At 42.6% G+C, this 24,707-nt stretch overlaps 1 protein-coding gene across 1 annotated transcript in view; it reads right to left on the minus strand.

Annotated features, from left to right (window-relative positions):
- Positions 1–20,452: 20,452 nt before the first annotated feature.
- CPNE8 (copine 8) overlaps positions 20,453–24,707 on the minus strand; it is a 76,978-nt gene continuing 72,723 nt past the window's right edge. Inside the window, exon 20 of the mRNA XM_026046386.1 lies at positions 20,453–21,276. Within this exon, the coding sequence (XP_025902171.1) occupies positions 21,088–21,276 (189 nt within the window). The 3' untranslated portion in view covers positions 20,453–21,087. The remainder of the gene's footprint in view (positions 21,277–24,707) is intronic.

Raw genomic sequence — 24,707 nt, forward strand, 5'->3', positions numbered from 1 at the left:
AGTTCTTGAACCTGATCTGTCCTAACTAATGTCCTCATAGACTTGCTTTAGAATAAATTAAGCAAAGTCACCGGCTTGGCTTTGTGTCTGCTCAGCTATCCTGCATRCTCCAAGGTGTTTCCTTTTTAATCCCATTCATTGAAAGAATGAACAGGAACTACATATAGAAACTAAAAAGTAATGCTGTTTTTGCAGCACTTTGATACATGTGGCACTGCAGCATTCAGCTAGACAAGTGACAAGCCTGATTTTGGTCCAGCCATGCAGCTGTGGTTGGAAAGAGGCTCTACCCACCACCCCTCTGGCCAGGAAGARGTAGTGGCTGCTTCTGTGTTCACTGCTGCTCAAGTCAGACACAGCATTGCTGGAAACCAGCTCCAGGTCCAGGCTCCAACTATTACAGAGTGCAGACATCTGCATCGGGAAGCTAACTGCTGGTACCAGGAACATCTGTCACTGCTCTTGCTTCTTAAAGAAGGAACAGCAGGATATAAYAACATGGAGGGAATGGGAATCACAGCCAGAAACTGAAATAGAACATTGCCAGGAACAAGGCAAAAATCTTCTTGGTGCATTCAAGTCTGTTGAATACTTTTGAGTGAGCAGAAATGCAGTGGGCTACAAGCAGCTAATGTTGCTGAGATGGTTGGCTGCTGAGCTCTAGTGCTTCTCTCCAGTAGGCTGGAGATCTCACGGCACTCATGACAAATGAATGGTACACTGAGGACCAAATTAGCTGCGGGGAGTGCCTTTCTAATTGAAATCCGAATGAGTTTTAATTCTGCCACCTGAACTCCTCTGAATATTGCAAAGCTGGATTCAGCCCCAAATGCCTTGGCAAATGATCCCTCCTGCTAATCAGCAGGATGACTTTTCTAAATCATAACTACCCACAGTCTCAGTGGGTCTCAGGAAGGCAGGCGGGAGGACAACGAGCTCCTCTTTCCTCCTCTCTTTTCTGGAAAACAGAACAGAAATCCCTGCACTTTGAGCCACAAATGAGCCAAGGTTGTCAACTGCCCTGAGTCTTCAGCCCTGCCTCCGTGAGGAGCCCTAAGAGCCTCAAGCAGCCCAGTGCTCCAGCAGCSCCCCCCCAGGCTGGACTGGGCTGCACTGGACAGCAGGCACCTATGAGACATCCRGACTTGGCTTGTGGCAAAATCAGCACTATAGGAGACATTGGTCTTTAGCCCAATCCATCTGCACATTTCCCCACCCATCTCATCCCTTATGTAAATTGTTTACAGAAAAGATTCCYCCCTTGCCCCTCCTTCCCCGCCTTGGTCACTATTTTTCTGTGTGCAGTGTCTTCCCAATTACTGATCATAGAATCATAGAATCATAGAATGCCGAAGGTTGGAAGGGACCTCAGAGGTCATCRAGTCCAACCCCCCTGGTCACGCAGGGTCACCTAGAGCACGTGGCACAGGGCTGCRTCCAASCGGGTTTTAAAGATCTCCAAAGAAGGAGACTCCACAACMTCTCTGGGCAGCCTGTTCCAGTGCTTTGTCACCCTCACAGTGAATCATTTTCTGGCTATTTAGTACACGAGTCTTTTGTTTCTATATTAAATTTTTTGGGACTGGTTGTTTGGCATCCAAATATTAAATCAACAATTGTGCTTAAGGGCAGCTTGTCTTTTTATTATTTCCTTAATCAGATGAGAGAAGGGTTTTCTGATCTATTTTTAATTAAGAAAATGCCTAAACATGTTGTACAAGAGCAGTGCAGCCTTGTGCCTGTTAGGCAGGAACAAGCGACGCTGCCAGGAGAAATGTCTTGTGCACAATTTTTCTTTCAGATCTGGTTGTAAAGATAAGTGGCACTGACATGATCAGTGTGATAAATGCCAGCTRTTGACTTGCTGAACTCTCCTACTGAACTTTTGACTACTGAAACACAACCTATTAGGGCAGCTCATCCCGATCTAATTTAGATAGGTAGATATAAATTATATTTAGGTTATTAATATACTGAGAATTGTTTTCCTTTCCAATATACATTCTAGAAGAGCATGAGTAGGTTGAAAGAGAGAAAATATTAAACGAGAAAAACATCATCAAACTGAAACTAAAAATTCCCTTAAATAGTTCTCTGTTCTTCCCATCCCTCTTCCCGTATCAACAGTTTCTCAGATGTGGGGTTTTCTGACTGTCTAATGGCTGGATGCCAGGCATTACGAGAAGGATCCCATTTTGCCATAGGTTTCTCATGTTGATGTAGATCAATAACAGCACATCAGTCTTCTTGCCTTAATATGCTTTCTGAGGCATTGTTATTTCTTTTGGGAACCAGTGCAGCGCTCACATCTTTCTCTGTCACTGCAGAGAATGGATGCTAATACCTCTGCTGGCTCTCCTTTCCCACTTGGGAGCCTTCCTTTAGCTCACTGCCATCCCAMAGTCTTAGATCACTTCATGATCAGCTCAGCATTGGCATTTCCAGCACAGTGTAGGCCTGGTATTGCCCWTGGGGAGGCTGGGGCAGTTCAGGATGGCACTGTTACTAACCCAGCTGCTAAACTGACCTAATGTTTGACAGCCAAGAACTTCCTTATGGAAATCCGTGCTAGTTTGTCACCTCCGACACCTTTGTTGGTAGTGGGAGTTTGCTACTATTTGGTCTTACATGGGTTCCCTCTGGTCAAATGCAGAACTCCTGCAGGAAAGCATTGCCTTTCTCCACCATTTGCCTGCTGTGCTGCACGGTCGCTTACGGTTCATGGAGACTCCAGGTAACTGCTTCCTCRTGGTTAGCCCTGGACATGGGTGACCTGTTGCTAAACAACAATGTTGAACATCTGTCCTCATGCAGATGTTCCTTGCTGCGGTTCCCACTACAGCCAAACTCTGAACAGTCACCTAGCCCTGCTCCTTCAGCCTCCATGCTACGCTGTTGGTCAGTCCCAACAGCTAGCTCTGTGTGCTGGCATCCATTTGGCTTTTCTAGAAGAGCCAGAAGAGGATCATGCACTCTGAGRTGTGAGTCAGAATCCACTGAAGCTTATGAGGTGCTCTGGTCCATCTGCACTGGTGTGGAATGAGGCAGTGCTCCCATGCCCAAACTCCAACTTGCTGCTCATGCTCTGCTCTGGAAACCCTCCACATTATTGRGAGCCATTTCCCAGCACCCAACTTGGGAGCTTGAGGAGAGGGGAGGGGGAACCTGGCTGATTTCTTGATGCACTTACTTGTGCAATTTTGCACAATTTGGGCAATGGAACAATGCAAATGTATYGTGATGTTCAGTGGTGACAATGAASAGGAGCTCTACTGGCCAAAKTAACATCYCTGTAATATCAAATAGCTATGCTGACTATGTGGGGCCTTGGGGAACTGTTTAGGAGAGAGGTGGCAAGATTATCATAGAACCCTAGAATCCTTAAGGTCGGAATCACAGAATCATTAAGGTTGCAAGAGACTGACTTTTAGAGATCATCTAGTCCAACCCCTCTGTTCCAGCAGGGTCGCCTARAGCACAGGCTGCATCCAAGTGGGTTTTGAAGATCTCCAGAGAAGGAAACTCAGCAACCTTTCTGAGCAGCCTGTTCCAGGGCTCTATCACTCTCACTGTCAAGAATTTTTTCCTTAMGATCCTGTGGAACTTTTGGTGCTTCGGTTTGTGGTCATTTCCTCTAGTTCTATCAGCGGTCACCACTGAATAGAGGCCAGTCCCATCCTCCTCACTGCCTCCCTTGAGATATTTATATACACTTATCAGATCCCCTGTCAGTCTTCTCTTCTTCAGGCTATCTCTGTCCCTTTGTAAGTGTGACCATATGTTTGCACATAAACTCTCTCAACCCTGATCCCCAATTTGACGCTCATAACCACGCACACAGGAATGTTAGCTGCAAGTCACTCTGCTAGACTTCTTTCACTAAAACTCATGACTAGCTGAAACTCTCTGATATAACCTTGAATTTTCTTGCATTAAAGGCAGAACTAGACCTGAGAAGAGATTTTCAGCAGCTTCACAGAACATTTTTATGGCATTATTTTAAGTGCCAAGTGCTACCATTGAATTTAATCTCTAGAGACTTCTGGAGAGGTCCCTTGGGGGCTAGGGCAGTGTGTGCAATTGCTCCTGGGTCCTCCAGTAACAGTCAGACATCAGTCAAGCCTCTGGGCAGACAGACTCCTGTCACAAGGAGTCAACAGGCTGCTGATGCCTCCAAAGAGTTCATAGCTGGGGCTGCAAAGTCCTGGGGCCCTGCCACTTGGCACAGGCTACCTTCAGCGTTTCCTACCCATCCTTCATTCCAAAATCCCACGCTCAGCAGTCATCACTGCCTGGTCATTCTTGCAGAAAGAGACACTCCTTCAGCAAAAGATGCTTGCTCATTCAGCGTTGCACTACAAGGGCACACCACGTAGATGAAGCCACTGACAGCCCTGCCCAGAGCTTTAGGCACCCCACAAAGGGCCTGTGACCCTGCTGTGAGGAGATACAACCTGGCACTTCCCATGCAGTTACGGGACACCCGGAAGAGACATCTGCCACTTCCTTTGGATCACCAGAGATCAGTGAAGGAAAGGATTTTATATTTAGAAAGAGAAAATAAAATGTGTGGGATTTTTCTTATTATTAGCTGTGTTATTCTCTTTACTGTTCATCTCTAGAGTTAGGAGTTATTTCAGTGACTGTAGGACAGCAATGGTAGCCAGCATTTCTCTAGCGTTGACCCTTTCATATTAGGGAGAATATGACCTGTTCTCACTGTGAACAGAACATCAATTCAGTGCCATCTCTGGAGTGAACACTGTTTTCCAGAGCCATGCTCCAAGGAGGCASAGAAAGCAGACATTTTCTTTCTGCTTAAAGTAGGATTTCATTATYGCTGTTCATTTTCCATGGCTGAGCTCTCCGTCAGTAAATCCCGACATTGGGATGGAGAGGGCCATGGTGTTTAGCAGCAGCTGCAGAACCCACCACAGCCCAACACCAGTGAATGACAGTGCCAGTGTAGATGTATCCAGCKCTTATGCACCCAGAGGAAATTTTGGCCTCAGAGTGCAAGAGCTTTGGAAGGCTTTGAGAGCACAAGGGTGCTCATTCTCAAAGCACGACAATGGGGAGTATTTTAAAAGGAAAGAGCATTGGTATTTCAAAAGGACTTTAACATCATATTTGGGTTTTGCACTGTTGTTTTATATCAGGAGCTCAGACTGGCACAAGTTTATCTCTTTTAATCACCCTGGCTCTGTTCTGAAGCTGTTTCCATACTCTTTTTTTTTTTTAATCATCCCTCATACAAACTTCCAAGTCGTAGCTGTAGCAGAGAAAAGGATGTAAGCTGTAGATTGCATCATAGGTGATTTCTTAGCAAGGTTTACAGAAAATCACAGCAAAATAATAATTATAGTACTCCTTTTTTTTAACAAAAATGCCCAAATGCCATGGTAACAAACGCGTGGGAGCAGGAACTCTCTACGCTATCGATGCTGATGTGGCTATTAAAGATGTGTGGAGCTGCCTGTGTTTCACTGCATTGGCAAACAGAGCTACCATCTGCCTTGAGAAAGCCCTGCTCACTGTGGAGAGAAGTAATTCTGCTGCTCTAAATGTTTGGTGTGGTAGGATAGCAGCACTGGCATTTGATAAATCTGGGCTATTGCACATCAGAGGAAGGAAGGGCATTCCTAGCATCAAACAGCCCTTCCATAGCTGCAAAATGCAGAGCTGYTAACCAGAACAAAACCAAAATAACAGTTTTACCCAGTTAGAGCTGAGGGGAAGAGACTTARATCAGATTCAGCACTTGCCTGGCTGCTGCCGCGTTCTGACTGCACACCCAGAGGCAGGAAGCAGCAGGCTGGAAATCCCATGGGACAAAGATTTGCAGGAAGTTTTTCCACTTATTTTAAATTTCCTTATCTTGCCCAGATCCCAGCTAGGCAAGACTCAAATCATGGTCTAAATKTCTGAAAGCAAAATGCACCCTGAGCTGGCACCTGAGCTGACAAGGCACCACATGTTCCCTTGGTGTGGTTGTATCAGRCCTGCTGGATGCTGAGCAAGGACCTGGGAGGCTATAGCAGGGTGAAGTTTTGCTCCACACCTGAACAGATTCAGCAGGACTTTGGCGTGCAGAACCTGTATAGACCTGACCCTGGTGGATGCCAGCAATGGGGACACCAGAGGTGACCAAGCAATAGTCTTGGTAGTTATTTTCCTTAGCTTCAGCAAGCTGAGTATGTTTTAATGCTCTGATTTCCTGAACATACCCTACAACGTTTATGGCCTAGAGGAGCTCCAGCAGCGGGCTCAGGTCCGGGAGAGACAGACCTGCCCACATTACGCGGTGCCAGAGCATTGAATGCTTCCCACTGCTGGCATCTGTCCTCAGCTGGACCGTGCTGGGGTGTGTGAGGGAGCCCTGTACTGCTTGGCAGAACAGCTCAAGCTCTTTGGGAATCCCAAGCGGACCACTTCAACATAGAAATATGAAGTACTGAACAAAGTGTCCTATGCAAGAGGTGTGTGGAGGATGGAGGATGCATTCAGCCACTTGGAGCAGGGACAGGACATGAGCAGGGCATTGTTACCCTTGCTTTTTAAGGAGCCTTATCTCTTGAGGAGCAGAACTGGCTCTGCAATGGACATTTTGGGATCACATTTGGCTAGGGAAGACACTTGGTGGTGAATGCCAAGCCCTGCGGCTGCAAACACAGCCTCTGCCTGTTCCTACTGCATTTGATCACAGCTCAGCTGGTCCTTCCTGTCCAGCTGTGAGGCAAAGGCATGGGGCACCATGAGTCACTCTCCCCCTGCGAGGGACTTCACAAAAGAGGAACCTGCTCTGCCTTGCTGCAGGCAGATGTGCTTAGGTATCAGCTGCTCACAGCCTCAGGCTTTGCTGGGTTTCCCTCCACACAAGTTGATGCTGATCTGGAGCACCCAGTGCTGCAGCAACTTAAATTCTTACTCCATCCATACAGCTGCAAACTTCCCTGTAAAAGAGTTATAGCAAAATTTATAAGGTGGGTCTCCCCGAGAAGGTCATGCACACTGCCAAAGCTGAGGAGCAGACCTGGGAGCATCAGTCCTGCAGGAAGATGCTGCTGCTCACCTGGCCAGCTCCCATCACACAGTATCCTGCGGGGGGACAACCCACCACTGGCAGGACCCGGCTGCTCGAGGAATCACTGGGCACCTAGATGAGGTTGTGCTATAACTTGGGGGCAAGCATGGTGAGGGATCAGTCACCTTCTCTTCTGCCTTTCAGGGAAAGACAGGTCCTCACTGGGGCCTCCTCAACACSTAGCTCCAGAGGGGAACTGCTACACTAGTGGAGGATGTCCTGGGATGGGGAAGGAAAATACATCGTGTGACGGAGTTTCCTCCTTCCTCCTTGCTGGTCACACTTCCAAATGCCTTGGGCTGAGCTGCAGGATTTAGCAGGACTCGACATGGTCTCCTGGAGGGATTCAGGTGTGGCACAGTCCATGGGGAAATGCTTTCTCAGACACACAGGTAACATTTTAGACTCAGCGCATTCTTGAGCAGACCTAGTAGCGTTGCCAAGTCAACATGCATGGAGAGAATGAATGTGGAAGTGGCCATCATATAGAGATGGGAAAACAGTGTGTGTTGTGGAGGTGGACAATAAAACCTTATTTATGGCTTTATTTATTTTTACCAGGATTTAACACACAGTGGCTACAGGAGCTAACCTTTATCAGGGATGCTACCAGGGACCTTGGGTGGTCCCTTGGCAGCAGGGACCACCATGCTGGTGCTCGGGCCTCCAGTGAAGGTCTTTCCATGAGGTGCAGCAGCAGTGCAGCACTGTCCAGCCTCACACCACACTGCTCCAGTCCATAAAGTGTCATCCCAAAAGGCCACCCTCCGGCAGCCGTCCCACTGGATATGTGCCAGCAGCAGGCAGTTTCCTGTGGTTATGTTACTAGGGAAACCACAAGCTGGAAAGCTGGATTCTGCTAATCCCCTCCCTTTTTCCCCTCTGAATTTCACTGCAAGGGCAGATGCAACTGCAATTGTTTCCAGCCTATCTTATTATCAGTCATATCCATTTTGCACCCTTGGCCCTTATGGACTTTTCCTCCATGCTCCAATGGACTACACCTTGGGTTATTGCTCCATTCTTTCCAACTGTTTCACATCAGAGGCAGCGAACATGGAAATTTCTTGCACAAAAATTGAAAGACAACTTCACTGAGAGCATCAGGGCTGTGATTCTGCTCGCACATTATTCAGGTTTTGCAAGGGCTTAATTGAAGACATGTCAGCAGCTATGAGAGTGTAAATCAGAAATAAATTAATGTCTGACTCACTCGACACCCCGTCTCCTCTCATCTAGCAATGGTGCCATTTCTTTTTTGTGCTTTCTCCTCCTTCTCCTCCTCGGCCTGAGCTCCCAGACAGGTTCAGGGTAGCAGAGACGCCAAACYGTGCACCAGGCACCTGCATGGACTGAGTGCTCCCTTGAACTGACCTCCATGAAGCGTCTCGGGAGCTGCTGAGGCCTGGAGACCCCCAAAAGCTGATGTGCTGGGGTCACCAACATGGATGAGAGGAGCTGGATCCACCTCCCTCTGCACCTCGCTCCAGCTCAGAGCTCTGCTCTTTTGTAAGAAAATGTCAGATATGTGGGGTTTTTTTATTTTTTTTTCTATTTATTTATTTTTGCTTGGTTGTCGAATCTCCTAAATCTGGGATTTGTGGTAGTTTTGTCACCTATCCCACAGCATCCAGTGTTTCCAGCTTTTGCTGGTGATGCCCACACAATGTTGGCATCTGCTGCAGAAGCGGGAAATGCCTCTGAGGAGCCCGACAGGTCTTCACGCTCATCCTCTACTGTCTCCACCAGATGGAAATGATGGAGGAGACAAATGTTTCCCTCCCAAACTGTACTTTCTTCTGAGGCTTTGAGCAGTTGTATCACTAGTTACCCTGCTGGGTTGAACTTTATGTGCAGCTGACTGCTCCCGGGAAGGAGGGCTATTGCTTCTTCCCAGAACAGATTGTTCATAAGATCAGTAGACTTTTTATGTAATGACTCTATTTCTGCAGAAAATCAAACCYCAAGAGAGAAAGAGGGATGGAAGGAGTCCAGGCTGAGGGTTTCCTCCTCCCTCTGCCAGGAAAGGGACAGGCAGTATGTGACCATGCGAGTGGCGTGAGGAGCCTGGTGGTGGCTGCTGCCCACCCCTGCACTGGCTCCCTGGAGGGACCCCAGGTCTCACGTGCACAGGAAGTAGCCAGGGTAACAGGAGCTTGTACGGCGCCTTCTTAATTAGCCTAATGATGCTGATTAAGTGGATTGGATCATGAGCTGGATGGTGGCAGCACGTGGACACCTTGTACGCCTGGTTTCCCCAGCCTCAAGCCCATGGTCTCAGTGCTGTACCACACCAGCGGCACCAGTCCCTGCCAGCACCAGCTCACCCCTATACCCTGTGGCTTCAGGTGGCATTCTTGCCACCTGAATGAGCAAAGTGCTACCGTTCCCTCAGCTGGTGCCACCGGAGATGAGGAGAAAAGCTCCCAGGTGGAGGCAGGAGTCACTGAGGACAGCGTGGGGCTTGGAGGTGGCTGTGGTGGAAGGTGTCAGGTTTGACACCTCGTGCTGGAGCCACCTTCTCCATCCATGGTCAGGGCCTCTGCATCCCATGTTCACAAGTGCCAAGGTGACCCATAGCTCCCAATGACTTGTCACTGAGCTGCAAGCTACTAAAATAAYCTTTCCTAAGCCCAGGCACTCCAGGATTGATGAGTTTCTCCTTCATTTCTCTAAAAAGAGGCACTTATGGCTTTGGTGTGATTGGTTGTAAGGYTGGTGTCTGGCTGCCCAGACAGTCAGCCATCCCAAGGAGCTGTCCAACATGGCATTCCGGGGCGGGATGAAGTGGAACAATGAATTTCCACCAGGAAGGAATCTTGCAGCTTGCAGCCAYGGTTCCTCTGTGCTGGCAGGGAGATAATCTCCTTGTCTATTTTGCTCTCACTCCATTTTCTCCCTGTACAAATTTAGAAGMATCCCTTGCTGGCAGGTAATCACAGCAAATCACTCTTGTTTTTTCTCCCACCACTGTAAAAATGAAAGCTGTAGATGTCACATTTAAAGACAGTGGATGGCTAGCGATGGTGGATATTTTCCTGAATTTCCAAGGCTATTTTTCCAAAGCTTTTCTTATTCATTGGATGAATCCACAACTTCAGGATGTCTTTGCAACTGGTCACATGAAGGGCATTTTTCCATGGGAACTAGTCCTAAGTGGTCACCTTATTTGCTGTGATCCTTCCACGAATATCTTCAGACTGTGAACATCCTCTTTTCCTCATTTCAGTCTAACAGTCTCTAAATAAAGTCTYATCTTTACCATTATATCTCAGCTTTCTCACCATTTCTTTCTTACCTTTGCTAAAAATAAAGAAGAGATTTCGGAAGGCATTTGCTGTGGGAATGAGAGGTAGTTGACAGATCTATTGATGCATACATGAACAAGGAATTAAAATCTTTGTGTACTGTTATATAGCTAGAAGCCAGGGGGAAAAAAACCTCCCTATCATAGTGGGTGCGTGCTAAAACATTTATTTCTTCTCATGCTCATTCTTCCAGGGCAGTGGAAAATGTTGCAGTGCAGCTCACAGCATCTTTCCAGTAATGAAATACTGCAGTTCAGTGGTTTTCCTCATTCACAATGGCATCACCTTCTTCCTATATATATTCCTCCAGGAGGCTTAGCAAGATGAAAAAAATGACTTCAGAAGCAATTGCAGAGTATGTGCAAATTATCTTCTGTGCATGATATTTTTTAAAGGACCTCTTGCAACAACTCTTCTTCTATTGTAGGGAGTTTAGTGAGGGATAAATAGTTATTTCATTAGCAGATGTAATTTCTCCATAAAGGATTTTTTACTGATTGAATCACAGAGTAAAATGCTAAAAGAGGGTGCTTTATTCTAAGCTTTTTGAAGGGCTGGCAAAGTGACATTCGCAGAGAAGGTGCTTGTAGGTCTAAGTTACAGAAAGGTGACAAGTTTCGCAGAGGTCTAGACAGAAGAACATGACAATGATTCATTTTAAAAACCATTGGGGTTTCTTTTATCAAATACTTGCCATGGTCATAACCAATGAATGTCTGTAACACCAATTGGAGGAGCAAACCATTAGCTTTGCTGAAGGTCACTGGCTTAGAACATTAAGTCACAGTCTGCATCATAAAATGATATTCTCTCCACACTACGAAGACAAATTTTTACACAAAAAACACTCAAAGCACAAATTTAAGGGCATCTGATAAAACTAATCCAATTATAGTTCTATTTCAACTTCTCTTAACTGCTCCTTCAATTCTTTTATCAAGAGACTTAAATTTGCTATTAAAAGTGAGTGAATTAGAGCTGTGAAGGAAATACTAGTTCTTGTACCTGAAGAAACAGATTGTTCCAGTGTTGTGTGGTATGAATCCTGAGGATCTAACAGCACAGGATTTCTAGAGAGTATTCCTGTTGATTTTCTCCTCATCATCCTACAATGTTTCAGACTAAGTGCTTGCTTCCAAGCTATTGGGCATCAGGCACAGTGATGCATGGTGTTTTTTTTTTGTAAATTACATTTAACTGTAGCTGACCAAGTGCATTTAGACCTAAGGCGTCATTATTGAAATATTGATTTTTACATATTTAGCAATGGGATTTGAGGACCAATGAGGCTAAGATCTAAAGCAGCTCCACATTTTGGATCCCTCAGTTCCAGATCCATTGTCCTTGCTCTACCTTGCCATTTGATGGGTTGTGGCCATTGAATCTCATGATCCTGCTCATTTGTTTCCCCACAGCATATCTGTTGCCTGGAAATATGGGCAGCCAGGCTCCTGCGGCACCATGCAGTTCCCAGTAGGACATAGCACTCCACCAAGAATCTCAGGAGGCTGGAGAGGGGGGTGAAGGCTTCGGGGGAAACCAGTCTTGCACTTGAGGTTAGAGAAAAGGGAGGTCTCAAGACAGCTGGATGTGGGAAGGGCAGMTGCAGAGTTCCAGTTCCCAATGGCAAGAGACATTCCAATGAGTGGTCAAGGCTTGGAGGCAAATTGGATGAGGGTTCTCACTGCTGTGGGGGTAGAACAGTGATGGCAGCAGTGCCTACGCTTCCCAAAGCCTCCCCAGTAACTGCGGCTGCAGAAATTAGAAGTAGGAATCACCTGTTCAGACCCAAAAATCTGATCCATGTTTTCACTGACATAGACCTAAAAAGGAAGTCATCTCTCTTGTGTATCTGTCTACTACCTAAAGCCATCTTTTGCCAGAACAGAGCAATTAAATCTACAGATATTGTAGGCAATAATATGAGGTTAGCTCTTTCATAAACTCCTGAAGTTTTTTGCTAAAAAAAAATAGCTAGATTTACTGCTCTTCCAACATCTCCTTGCAGTTCTGCTTAAGAYACCTTTCAGATGCACACACAGAGAGTTATATATCGTTGTGATGTGCCGACTTGCTTGACACATCTCACTTTTTTTTCTGGCAGCCCCATCCTGATGCCACTGCAGGTAGAATGTGGCCRGCTTAGCCTTTCGTCTTGCTTGGTTACAGGTAGCTGTCTACCAATTTCATCTGTCCGTTGCACAGAAATCACCTAAGATCCTCTCTGTTCACCAGCCCATTTAAACTCATCTCTTTGGAAATGGGGGACTGATACTGCAGATATATTTAATATTAAACCTTTCTAGGTCCCTCCATACTGCTCCCAGAGCCATCCTGCCCAAACCACAGCTGACTCCTCTGAGTTGCTCTAGGATCTGACTCTTTGCTGAATGTGTTATCCCTCATCTGTCTTAATTAGGGCGTCTACATTAGCAGTACAGACAAATGAGACTTCAGGAGGACATTTAACTCTTTAATTTACTGTTTTCTCACTTAGTGTGAGGGAGACCCTGTAACTAGGCCATTCCCAACTGTTTTGCAGCCTGTTCAGAAGAATTTCTAACATATTTTCCTCTAGATATATTAGAACATGCCTTCCAGCCAAGTTATGAAGTTTTTCTCTATCATCTTTGCTGCCAAAGATGATAACTTCACCTGTCATTGCTGACCTTTGAGAATAGCTCATTGCAGCACCCTTTCTTGGCACACAGTTATCACAGTCTCTCTTGCTTTTTTGCATCCTATATGTACTGAAGTGCTTTAATTTTCTCCTCAGTTGTCCACACCTTTYGTTGTGTGGTCCTGTTGTCTAGACAGTGCCAAATTAAGACTTCAGTTTAATATAGAGAAGAAATTTCTCTCTGGTCATTCTAACACTGCTGCTGTTTAGATCTTCCAGGGTCATCTTTGCTTTTTATGTACTAGTATCACAGCCTGATCGACATTCTGTCTGAGGTCCGGTTGTAATCTGCAGATTATCTGCTCCAGAACTGCTGCCTATCCAGGTATTTTTAGTTTTGTGTTTGTGCTTATTTCTTTCCCTCATGAATGTAGTATTTTCCACTCTTTTCACAGCAGCTTAACTCCCTGATTCCTGACCTTTCCTGTAATTTGCCAAGATCGTATTTTTGAATTTTAACCAAGCCTCCCAGCCTGCAATCCTGGCCAGCTGATACAGTTATTGATTTTATAAATATACCCTTTAATACACTGCTCATAGCATCAATGACCAAATTTACCAGAAATAGACCTGAGAGAGGCTCCTGCAGATCATCTCTTGTTTCCCCCAGGTTTGACAAACTGGATATTTTCCATTCCCTCATACACATGGGATGCAATCAGTCAAGGCTCTGTGCTGGCTGCTGGCTACCATATTTTGGTGTTGGTTTTTTTTTTTTTGGCCAATGCCAGTGGAATGCCATTGGGAGGGGATTATTTACTCTCTTACTTTCTGCTCTATCTGAAATCCTCCATGTGAAGCACTCCTGCGCTCACTAAAACCCAGCCAATTTGCTCCTCAGCGCATTCTCTTTCCCTGATGATTGCGTCCTGATGGCCCACTCGGTTGAAGGCCATGTGCTAATCAATTTGCACAYGCAGCCAACTGCTTTGATTTCCTCAGCCGTCAGAGGAAATTGAACTGCACAGTGGCCTGTGGCAAGGGGACCCACATGTCCACCAGCTATTATGACAATCATGGTCCTCTTAAGTCTGCATGGATTTTTGCTCCCTGGGGACTAGACTGATAGAGAAGTGATGAGATTGTTCAGTTCACAGCTACAACCCGCTGTGCCTGGAGGCAGCTCTCCTGTCACCTGTGGAATGCGTAACACCAAGCTCCATGGTCCCTATTGACCGGGCAGTACTTGAGACTCTTTGTTTAGATGGGCAACAATAAAATCCTCGACAGGTAAGGCAAGGCAAGRTATACATTTGAACAGCAGTGAGGATAAACGCGCGTTGTCGGCATGAAATATTCCCTGAAATCAGACCAATTCAATTTCGTCCTGAGGCAGCAATAATCCATAATGGAAGATTGGATGGAAGAAAATTTGTACTGCTGCCAAAAAGCATTTTGAAACAAAGTTARGTGCAAACACTTCATGTGAAAACTGAGCCGTACAATGCAAAAAGCTAACAGTGTGAATGGTCACGATCAGCCTTTCAGGTAGATATTTCTGCAGTGCCTCTGCTAGTCTGTTCTCCGAMACAGGGTCATGCCACTAGGGCTTGTTGTGACCTCGTACAGAAATGCTTGCTGTTCCAGCAATCATGACCACCAGAAGGAATCACAGAAAATCYCCGTCAGGGCATCTACCTGCATGAAGGTCAGTGATATTTAAACCTTCATGAGCCTAACATGTTCTCAGAGATGTCCATGTTTTTTTTTTCAAGCTCACCCACACCTCACTTGAAAACTGCACCTGGTACTTTTGCTATTTTGAGAACAGGGAAAAGATTATTTCAGGAGGTCTGAGTTCAAACCTTCCTTTTACACATCTCCCCCTCCATTTCTATTTTGTGGCCCGCTATAACATCAGATTTTTTTTTCCAGAATTGTTGCCTAGCCAACAACTACAGCAATTGCGTAGCTGATCACTGCTGCTTGCGTACACTCGCATCTCCTTCTGAATTTGTTCCTCTTTCAGGATTTTTCTAATTCATAAACCCATTATCAGTTTTAATCCTGTCTTTGAAGGTGTTTAAATTATCTCCAGATGATATAATCTGCTAGTTTATTAAACACTCTTTATACTCCCTCATCAATGGAAATGCTGGAACAGCATCAGCAGCAACATAGGTCTGTGCAACACCAGCAGATGCATTTTTCTAGTTTGACAGTGCAAGATTGACAGCATATTCCTGAATACAGTCTAATCAGTTTTGCAATACTTTGTAACCTTCAAATGAGGATGTATCTCCCTGTTYGTTTGCAAAATGTTATGTCAGAAGCTTGATTAAAGTTACACAGCATCCATTCCACTCCTTTATCTTGAGTCTTGATACGTGGCTTTTCAGGAAAATGGTTTCAAAAGTATGTATTTTTAAGCAGTTGCTCTTGGCAGCTGTATATCACCTCATTATCTCCTAGGTAGCTAAATATTATTACATGATTTATTCAAATTTTGTTCTGTTTTAAGCAAATTGAGCAATTCATACAAAGCTCACTATCCCTCTTTTGTGAGTCTGAAGGTAGAAGACATTGAGTTTTAATTTATTTTGTGCTTTGCTGTCTGCTTTCATGTATTTGTGCTAATCTTTTGCATTTATCCATAACAACATCTTCTCCCTTTCTCATTTTACCTCTTTTTCTTTTTGTTTAAGGACTTCTGACAGTCRTAATAACCTCTTACTATGCTCCCTGGATTCCCACCGCACTGGCATAATTTGTTATTGCCTGCTCTTTTATTAGTTTGCAAAGATGATAACCATTTATCATCCAGATTGTTTCAGCCATTTTAAAAATACGGTAGAGTGAATTTTATTTGTTCCCATTTATCTGAGTATTTCCAGAAATCTTTCATCTTTTCAGAAATTGTGTTGCTTTCTTGAACTTTTTCTCCTCTTCAGACTCCTTCTCAGGGGACAGTAGTTAGCAAAACTTTTCTTAGTATATACAGAAGTAAGCTGATTTGAAGTCCATGTTATTCCATGGACTTCAAATGTACCAGGTGCCCCCTTTCCCTACCTTCACAAAATTCTGTTCTGTGAATACGATCAAACTAAACTCTTCTAGCTTAGCAAGCAATGTTTCACTAGTCAGAATCAAATCTGAAGTGTCTCTGATTACATTATTTGTGAGACAAATGGGGCAGCTCCTAATTTGTACGTATATTTGTACAGTTCGAGTGCTGCCAAATCACTTCCCACATTTATCATGAAGAAAAGATCAGATAAAGAAAAGCACTCCAAAGCAAGCGAGCTAGGAATCTTCCCTCGAAGTACTCCTTTCAGGGCAACTCATTTGTCACCTGCCATGTCATGTTTTCCCTTTTTTAGACCGTTTGCTACTCTTCAGTGGGAGAGTATGATGAAGTTTTGCTAGCAGACTTCTAATTTCACACAACAGGTCTTCTACTATGCTCAATGGAGACTGCACAGCTGACCATTGGGGCAGGTTATTCTCTTTTAATTTTGCCTCAGGACCTCCTATGGGTAAGGTACTTCTCTCACTCACTTTTGTCACCTACTCTGTCTTTTCCCACTGTTTAGAATCTCCATCTGGAAAACAGAGAACTTCCAAGTTAGCGCTTCACCAACTTACAATCTTACAAATCATAAGCATATGTGCCACTGTATGTCTATTTAACCTAGAAGTCTACCTTATTTGGCAGTCATAACCATTACTACCATTCTGCAAAATCTATTACTTTTCCTATCTATCATTTAGTTTAACATTCAACATCCAAAACTTCTACGTCATTTTGTTTCTCTTAGACCTTACCCAGGCCACAGTAGAGCTCCGTCCTTGCCACTACCCTCTGGCCTACTGTCTCTTGCCTTGCTTCAGYCATGGTGAGAGAGAGGCTGTTTGCTGGAGCTGTTTTAGTTTAGTTTAGTTTAGCTTTTGTTACAGAACCATCAGTTCCAACTACAGCAGCGTGATAAAACCTGCCAACGCAACACTAGCAGTATTAGCCTGATCTGGATATGAGAGAACCAGATACATCTCTGGTCAGAGGAAAGTTCCTGTCCTAAACTGGAGGGACAGCAGCGATCRTTCTTTGGGGAGGGAGAGAGTTTTGTGTTCCAGGATTCTTCAAAAAGAAGACAGAAGCCAAATTTGCCATCCAGGATATTTTGAAGGAATTAAATTTATGACTAGGAGCTCTCATCTCTAATACAGGATGATGGCGGGGGAAAAAGCAAGAGTCGAGCTAAAAGGGCAAGCTGCCCAAGCGGATTAAGAGCTGTTGAGCACAAGGAAGTCATTAGGAACCCAAGCCCTGCCAAATCTATTCAAATCCTCCCACTATAACCAATCTATCAAGATAAACTACAGCACTATTAGGTTAGTACTATAGAAGAAAACATACTTCACGGTATTTCAGTGAGAACTATTCTCTTGTGGTTTTTTTGTCTTTTTATTTTCCTCACTTTATCTTAGGGGTACTTAACAGCCTTAACTGAAAGTATAAGATTAGACAATTATTCTAGGTTTTTTAAGCATATACMTTTATTAAGCTAGACAAGTTTGACTCAAGTTTCAGAAAGTTAATTAAGATTTAATATTAAATGTCTAACATAAGAATGACAGGACCTAAGGATTTGCCTGAATAAAAGCAAAAGAAATATGAGTGCCATCTCAACATTTTACTTATCTACATATTTGTGAAAACGTCAGTCCTTATGTGCTTCAATCTTACACAAATTTGTAGGAAACAGAGCTTTTCCAGTAGGTTGAGAGTGGAAGCCAACTTGTTTATTAGTTATATCAGTCTTTAAGACTTGTTGTCAGCTATGTTGGAAATGTCAGTTAAATAATTTGTTCCTCTATTAKCTTATCAGTGAAAATAAAATGAACCTCAGTTTGATATATAGTTATTATACAGGTTAAACATTTAATCAAACTCACTTTTAGAAGACTGAAGATAATTTTTAATAAACTATCAGACCTGTTCTTCAAATTTTTGGCTAGCRTAGGATCACACATATGATTCCCACACACTTTATACCGCTAACATGTCAAACCCCTTGGGAATGTCAGAATTCTTGGGAATCCTTTTCTAAAGAAAATATCCATCCACTAATTGCTTATTTTTCTTTCAATTAATTCTGTTAGATTTAGAATCCAGTAACAAATTTGCCCTGGTGGCCAAGAAGGCCAACGGGATCCTGGGGTGCATTAAGAAAAGCGTCTCCAGCAGGTCGAGGGAAGTGATCATCCCCCTCTACTCAGCCCTGGTGAGGCCACATCTGGAGTACTGCGTCCAGYTYTGGGCTCCCCAGTACAAGAGGGATGTGGAGCTGCTGGAGAGAGTCCAGCGCAGGGCTACCAGGATGATCAGRGGCCTGGAACATCTGCCCTATGAGCAAAGGCTGAGAGAGCTGGGCCTGTTCAGCCTGGAGAAGAGGAGGCTGAGGGGGGACCTGATCAGCGTGTATAAATACCTCAAGGGAGGCAGTGAGGAGGAGGGGGGCGGCCTCTTTTCAGTGGTGGGCAGGGATAGGACTAGAGGAAATGGCTTCAAACTGAAGCATCGGAAGTTCCACAGGAACTTAAGGAAGCATTTCTTCACTGTGAGGGTGACAAAGCACTGGAACAGGCTGCCCAGAGAGGTTGTGGAGTCTCCTTCTTTGGAGATCTTTAAAACCCGCTTGGATGCAGCCCTGTGCCATGTGCTCTAGGTGACCCTGCGTGAGCAGGGGGGTTGGACTAGATGACCTCTGAGGTCCCTTCCAACCTTCGGCATTCTATGATTCTATGAAATAGAAGAATCAGCAATGCAGAATAAAACAGGTGGGTACTTGGGTTGGATAGAAAAATAATTTTGATTAAATAGTATCTTTACTATACTGTCATTTAAACAGTGTTTTTAAAAAGCATTGTCTTTTGATTAAATAGATTTTTTTTTTTAAGATTTTGTTTAAAATACTTGTCCTTCAGATATTGCTTGTTCAATTAGTTCAATCTCTGCAATAATAAATGATGATGGATAAACTTAATTTATTTTCTTTCTAACTGCCCTGAGAATGTGCTAGATAAAATGCAATGAACCAAATAGCTGTAAGAGGTGGAGAAAAAAAAAATGACCATTTYGCAGTAGAAAGAAAACTTGTTTAAATACATGGGTGTTACGGACTAAAACAAATGTCAGCATAAATATTTGTCTAAAGAAGTGAGGAAACAAAAATAAAGTATTAGTTTTGTTATTGCTAAAGTGCCAACCGTGTGTATAAAGAACAAATGCAGAAGAATGCACCACCATTCCATACAGATAGTTAAACTTATTCTTTATGACACTTTCCTCAAAATTAAGAGTTACCAGGTATCAAATTTCAGTCATGCAACATCAATTAAGAAATACACATTTTGGTGAGGAAATTAAAATCCGTAATTATGTAAAAACTGCTGTGAAATAAAAATAAAACAAGATTTATTTTTTTTATTAAAAAAAATCTTTTATGTCATAATGGAGTAATCTMAAAAAAAGTAATTTCTCACATGAGACAAAGGAATTTAAATATATTTAAAAATGGAAGATTCTGCATTTACATATTATATACCATTGATTCAGAAGATCTGTTTTCTGGAAAAAAACTTCCCATGCTTAAAAAACGCACCGTAGTTTATACTGTACAGTACAACATATGGTAGTAAGAAACAGAAGTAGTAAACAGGTTATATGTAAAGAAAAAATTTACATTACAAGACAGTTACAGCTGTGACACAAAAAATAAAGTGTTCAGTTTTAACAGTATTTGAAGGCAATTCACAATCATTTCAGGAATATTTGTGAAATTTAAGGCCATTAGTTCTAAATAAAATATATTTGACACAAATTCACAAAACTGTGTATTCTGTAAAAACTGTACATGCAAAATCATTTTATAATTATATATGAACAGGCATATAATAAAATGTTGGGGTAGTCCAGTACACAAAGTTGTGCACAAAGCAACATGGCTGTGCAACTTTTAAACCAGGTAATTAACATTATCATTCATGCATCCTGACTGGCAATGCAATTACATGACAATATTAAACCCAAATATTAAGAGTCAGCATCCCTTTGAATGGGCATTCTAGACAAAATTTGYAATTTTAAACAATTTTAAAATGATCCATTATAAAAAAATCTGCCATAATCACTCCAAAAGACTTTTCTGATGCAAAAGGTTCCAGTGCTTTAAGCAACACATGATAAGGTTTAATGAACTAAGTGATTCAACTATGAGACTCAGAGATTTGAGGTAATTTTCTWAATTACGTACAAGAAGTAACTCTCCTAATTTGCTTCAGTAAGCRGTTTAAAAAACTGTAAACTTGGATTAACTTAGAAATTGAAGAATCTCTGAAAAAATACAAATGCCTCCCATTTGAAGTTTGCAGTTAGTCAAGTCATATATAATTGTGATATTCACATTTTGGGAGCTTATTCTCAAACTGAGAGATGAATGGATTGCTGAGCACTCACTGAAGCAATTCAGTTATGAGGAAAAAAAACTATTTGTCTTTCTCTTCTCTAGCTTTGCATTTGTATTTGTCCGGACAAACATTCAAAGAGATATTGCTTCTCTTGTGATGTTGTGATTAACTGCTGCAAGCTCAAAGACACATGAGTCAATATTCCAAACTTTTAGTTTTAAGAATAGTTATAAAAGTACTGAAATTTAAAAATAGTAACATGTAAACATTGATAGAGGAATAGCATTCCTGTACATATATATTACACACATTATTCAGAGAGGACAATATCTTCTGAGTTGAAATCCTGACTTGTGCTTTCCCCTCCAATAAATATATCAAAAAGTAGGGTTTTGTCAAAAAAAAAAAAAAAAAAAAAAAGGCTCATAACATCAACTTTTTCTCTTTTTCTCCGAGCATTTAGAAGCTCTTCAGTTGCTCATGCAACCGTATGAGAATTTTGGTATGTGAAGTGAAATTTTTTAGCTCCAAAAAGGTATCACAAGCTACTACTGCAGCCAAAGGCTCTTGACTTGTGATAAACACTAAGCACGTTGGAGCAGTCGTCATATCTGAGTCTGTAGGACGTGAATAGGGGGTGTGTAGGGTGGGGGTGCAGGTGATGGCTTTATTCCCCTGACTCTCATGTAGGAAAGAAACTGCTCGGGGATCTCAGCTAAGACATCTTTAGCAAGTCTTGCCATGCTTAACACGTGGTTTCCGCTTCTGTCAATGTAATCTCGGAATGGCACAAACTACAAAAAAAAAAAAAAAAAATTCTATAGTTAGTTATGAAAACAGAGAATTGATCCTGTAATATGAAATAAAGTTCAATTCAGAGAGCTGAGATACCATCTTTTATATATATGTGTGCACAAAATGCAACATATATACATATCTGAATTAAAAAAAAAAGATCCTCCTAAAGCACCAATGACGAGCTTTCACCAATACTTCACCCAATACTTCACCAAGACTTCATATTCCTAAAGCAATAGTTCTAATTGCTAATTAGGTGATTTATTGATATATTTGGCTTAGCATTCCTAAATTTGGTAATTTGTGACCATAATTATGTTTTGCCATCTAAAATGAACAAAACACAAAGGACAGCTTTACACTTTTGACCATTTTTCATTGTATCTTGTAGGACACTTTTCAAAGCATATTTCATTTCACAGAATCACAGAGTAGTTAAGGTTGGAAAGGATCTCTATAGAAATCTTCAACCCAATCCCCCTGCTCCAGCAGGGACACCCAGAGCACGGGGCACAGGGCRGCAKCCAGGCGCCTTTGGAAGATCTCCAGAGAARGAGACTCCACAGCCTCCCTGGGCAGCCTGGGCCAGGGCTCTGGCACCCTCACACCAAACAAGTTCTTCCTCACATGCACATGGAGCTGCCTGGGTTTCAACTTGYACCCATTGCCCCTTGTCCTGTCACTGACCACCACTGAGAAGAGCTTGGCCCCATCCTCCCTACATTCTCCCTTCAGGTACTTATATATATTGATAAGATCCCTCGCAACCTTCTCTTCTCCAGGCTAAACAGGCCCAGCTCCCTTAGTCTTTCCTCATACGAGAGATGCTCCAGTCCCTTCCTCATCTCTGTCGCTCTCCGCTGGACCCTCTCGARAAGCTCCACGTCCCTCTTGTCCTGGGGAGCCCAGAGCTGCCCCCAATGCTCYAGGTGCGGCCTCACCAGAGCTGAGCAGAGGGRCAGGATCCCCTCCCTGCCCCTCCTGGTAACATCCTCCTGATGCAGGCCAGGATCTTCATCTAAAGTTGGTTTGACTATTTTTCATTTCCTTCTGCATAGTAGAGTAACACTATAAAGTGCGTCAACACTCAACACTTCTTACAGGACTYGTTACATGATATCCAGCTACCCCAAGTGCCTAAAAAGTAATTTAACCAGCTCTGTCATGGAATTCAGAACACTTAATGAGAGGCCTATGCTCTTAGTACAGAGACCAGAACCATTCCAGGCTTCTGATCCTTACTAACATCAGACTGTGCAGATGGAGTGGGCTAGGCTAAYTAATCAGTTATGCCAAAGGGAAAGGTTTATTTTGAATTCTGCTTCTTACTTAGATTTAAGGAATGTATCTCAAGGCTGCAACTGGGTGACTTTTCAAAACTGGGATTCAATGTCTAAGGCTAGTTCTGGTTCTGCTGTTCTGTGCTGTGCTCTACTACGCTGCAATTCAAAGCCTACTGGTGCTTTCTGCCCCTCGTGAAAGAAAGACAAGTAATTGTCAGCTGTCATCATGCTGCTCTCCAGGGTGAAACCAGCACTGATCAAGGGAGAAGCCAGATCCCACCCACCTCACCTCTCCTTGCTGAGCTCTCAAATCAGCAGCCTCTCTTCCACATTTTCCCAACCCAAGGAATTCTGTTTTCCTGGGTGCACAGTGGCCAAATTCACTTTTCTTAAAAGCAATAAAGCTTTCTACATTTAGGTGACTGCTGAATTGTTGTGAGAGTGTAGCTCACACTGAGAGCTGGCAATTTTTCCAGGGAAGACAGAAAGTAACATAAGAAATTCACCAAATATATTAAATAAAGCAGCTCTCAGAAAAACAAAATACAGCTTTTCAGCAATAAAGAACTTAGAGCTAATTAAATCAATTTTACGTCAGCCTTGGAAAGCACAGAAAGTAGCAAAGAAGCTGTAATTTGCTATTTTAACTATTTCTATGCTTGCTGACTCTTCAATATAGGCAGCAGATGCCCTGACATTTACCAATTCTGGCTCCTTTGTTACATGAAAATAGCATTTGTTTTCTCTCACAAGAGCAGTCTCATATAAAAAGCAAACATGGTCTGGGTTAAAACATAAGACATGTATTTTTCCAAACGATCATCTTATCCACTGGTCTGCAGACAAAATAAAATCCTGTGCAAAGAATGTGTGCAAAAATTCTGCAGAAAAGGGAGGCACTTTTACAGTTCCGTGATAATGCAACTATACAATATAGATGACTTAGGTTATTTTCCCCTCCTCTCTCCTAAGATGTACAGGTATTGGAGGAGCCATGGGGAGAAAAGCAGATGTACAGGTACACAAGAACAGCTCACCAGGGCAAGGGCTAGAAGTAACCAGAAACATACAGAGAAAAGGTCATAATGAAAGATGCAAGAAAAACTGAAGGGAAATGGAAAGCATACAGAATGTTTTAACTTTAGAGTTTAATTTAAAAGGCTAATACGAGACGTGAACCAACAGGTATATAAGTGATAATCTTTCTGTAACTCCTTAAATAAAAAATAGCAAAGGAGCAGAAATGAAATAAAGTAGAGAATCGGGAGATATATAAATCCAGAGTATCTAAAATCCATACTGAGAAGGTAAAAATGGCAAGTCATGTCTTCACCTGAATCACATTGAGTAGCAAATATAATAGATATAATAGCTTACTTTTAGTAGGCAAGTTTTTCCACTGTTAATTTAACTAAAATATTTCATGGTACTGACTATTAAAATTGAATAGATGTTAATTTTACTAATACAATCCACAAAAAGCACAGTCTTTTTATGTTTGAGTGGTTAATTTTATAGAAGCAATTCAGTTTTATTCTGACAGATACAAGATAAAGGTCATGCTAAACCTAAAGGGTTTGACATTATCCCTTTTATTTATTTAGTCTACAACGCATTTGTTAGTATTTAGGCAGAAAAAAAATCCACAGAATAATACKGCTTTCAGTTAATTTAACATGGTTTGTGGCAAAATTCTGATTGAAAACATATTAATAAATATTTTATTGTGTTTCTGATAGGCAATGAACCATAAAGAAATTCAAAATGGTATTTATCGCACATAGCTTTTTATTTTGAGTAAAAAATACACTATATCTGATGTACAGCATTTTCACAATTTGTTTTATGACATWTGAAGAATTTTATCCATTATGTTCTTTGAATGTGAAAAGAGCAGCTTCTGGAGCTACTATTGTTTCAAGAAATAACATATAATTATTTGGGGAATATTTTAAAACACAATAAAGTGCCCGACAAAGATATTCAAGTTAAATATCCAGCTTAAAAAAAAAAAAAAAAAAAAAAAAAAAAAAAAAAAAAAAAAACCTTTCATGGCACTGGGCTTTGCAGAAATACTGGTTTGGGATCCAGGAACACTTCCAATTCTGGAGGCATCTTCTTTATAGCTGGCTTGGACACCTCTG

The sequence above is a fragment of the Nothoprocta perdicaria genome, unplaced genomic scaffold (genome assembly GCF_003342845.1).
Source record: "Nothoprocta perdicaria isolate Ctin4 unplaced genomic scaffold, notPer1 scaffold_44, whole genome shotgun sequence".
NCBI classification, from domain to species: Eukaryota; Metazoa; Chordata; class Aves; order Tinamiformes; family Tinamidae; genus Nothoprocta; species Nothoprocta perdicaria.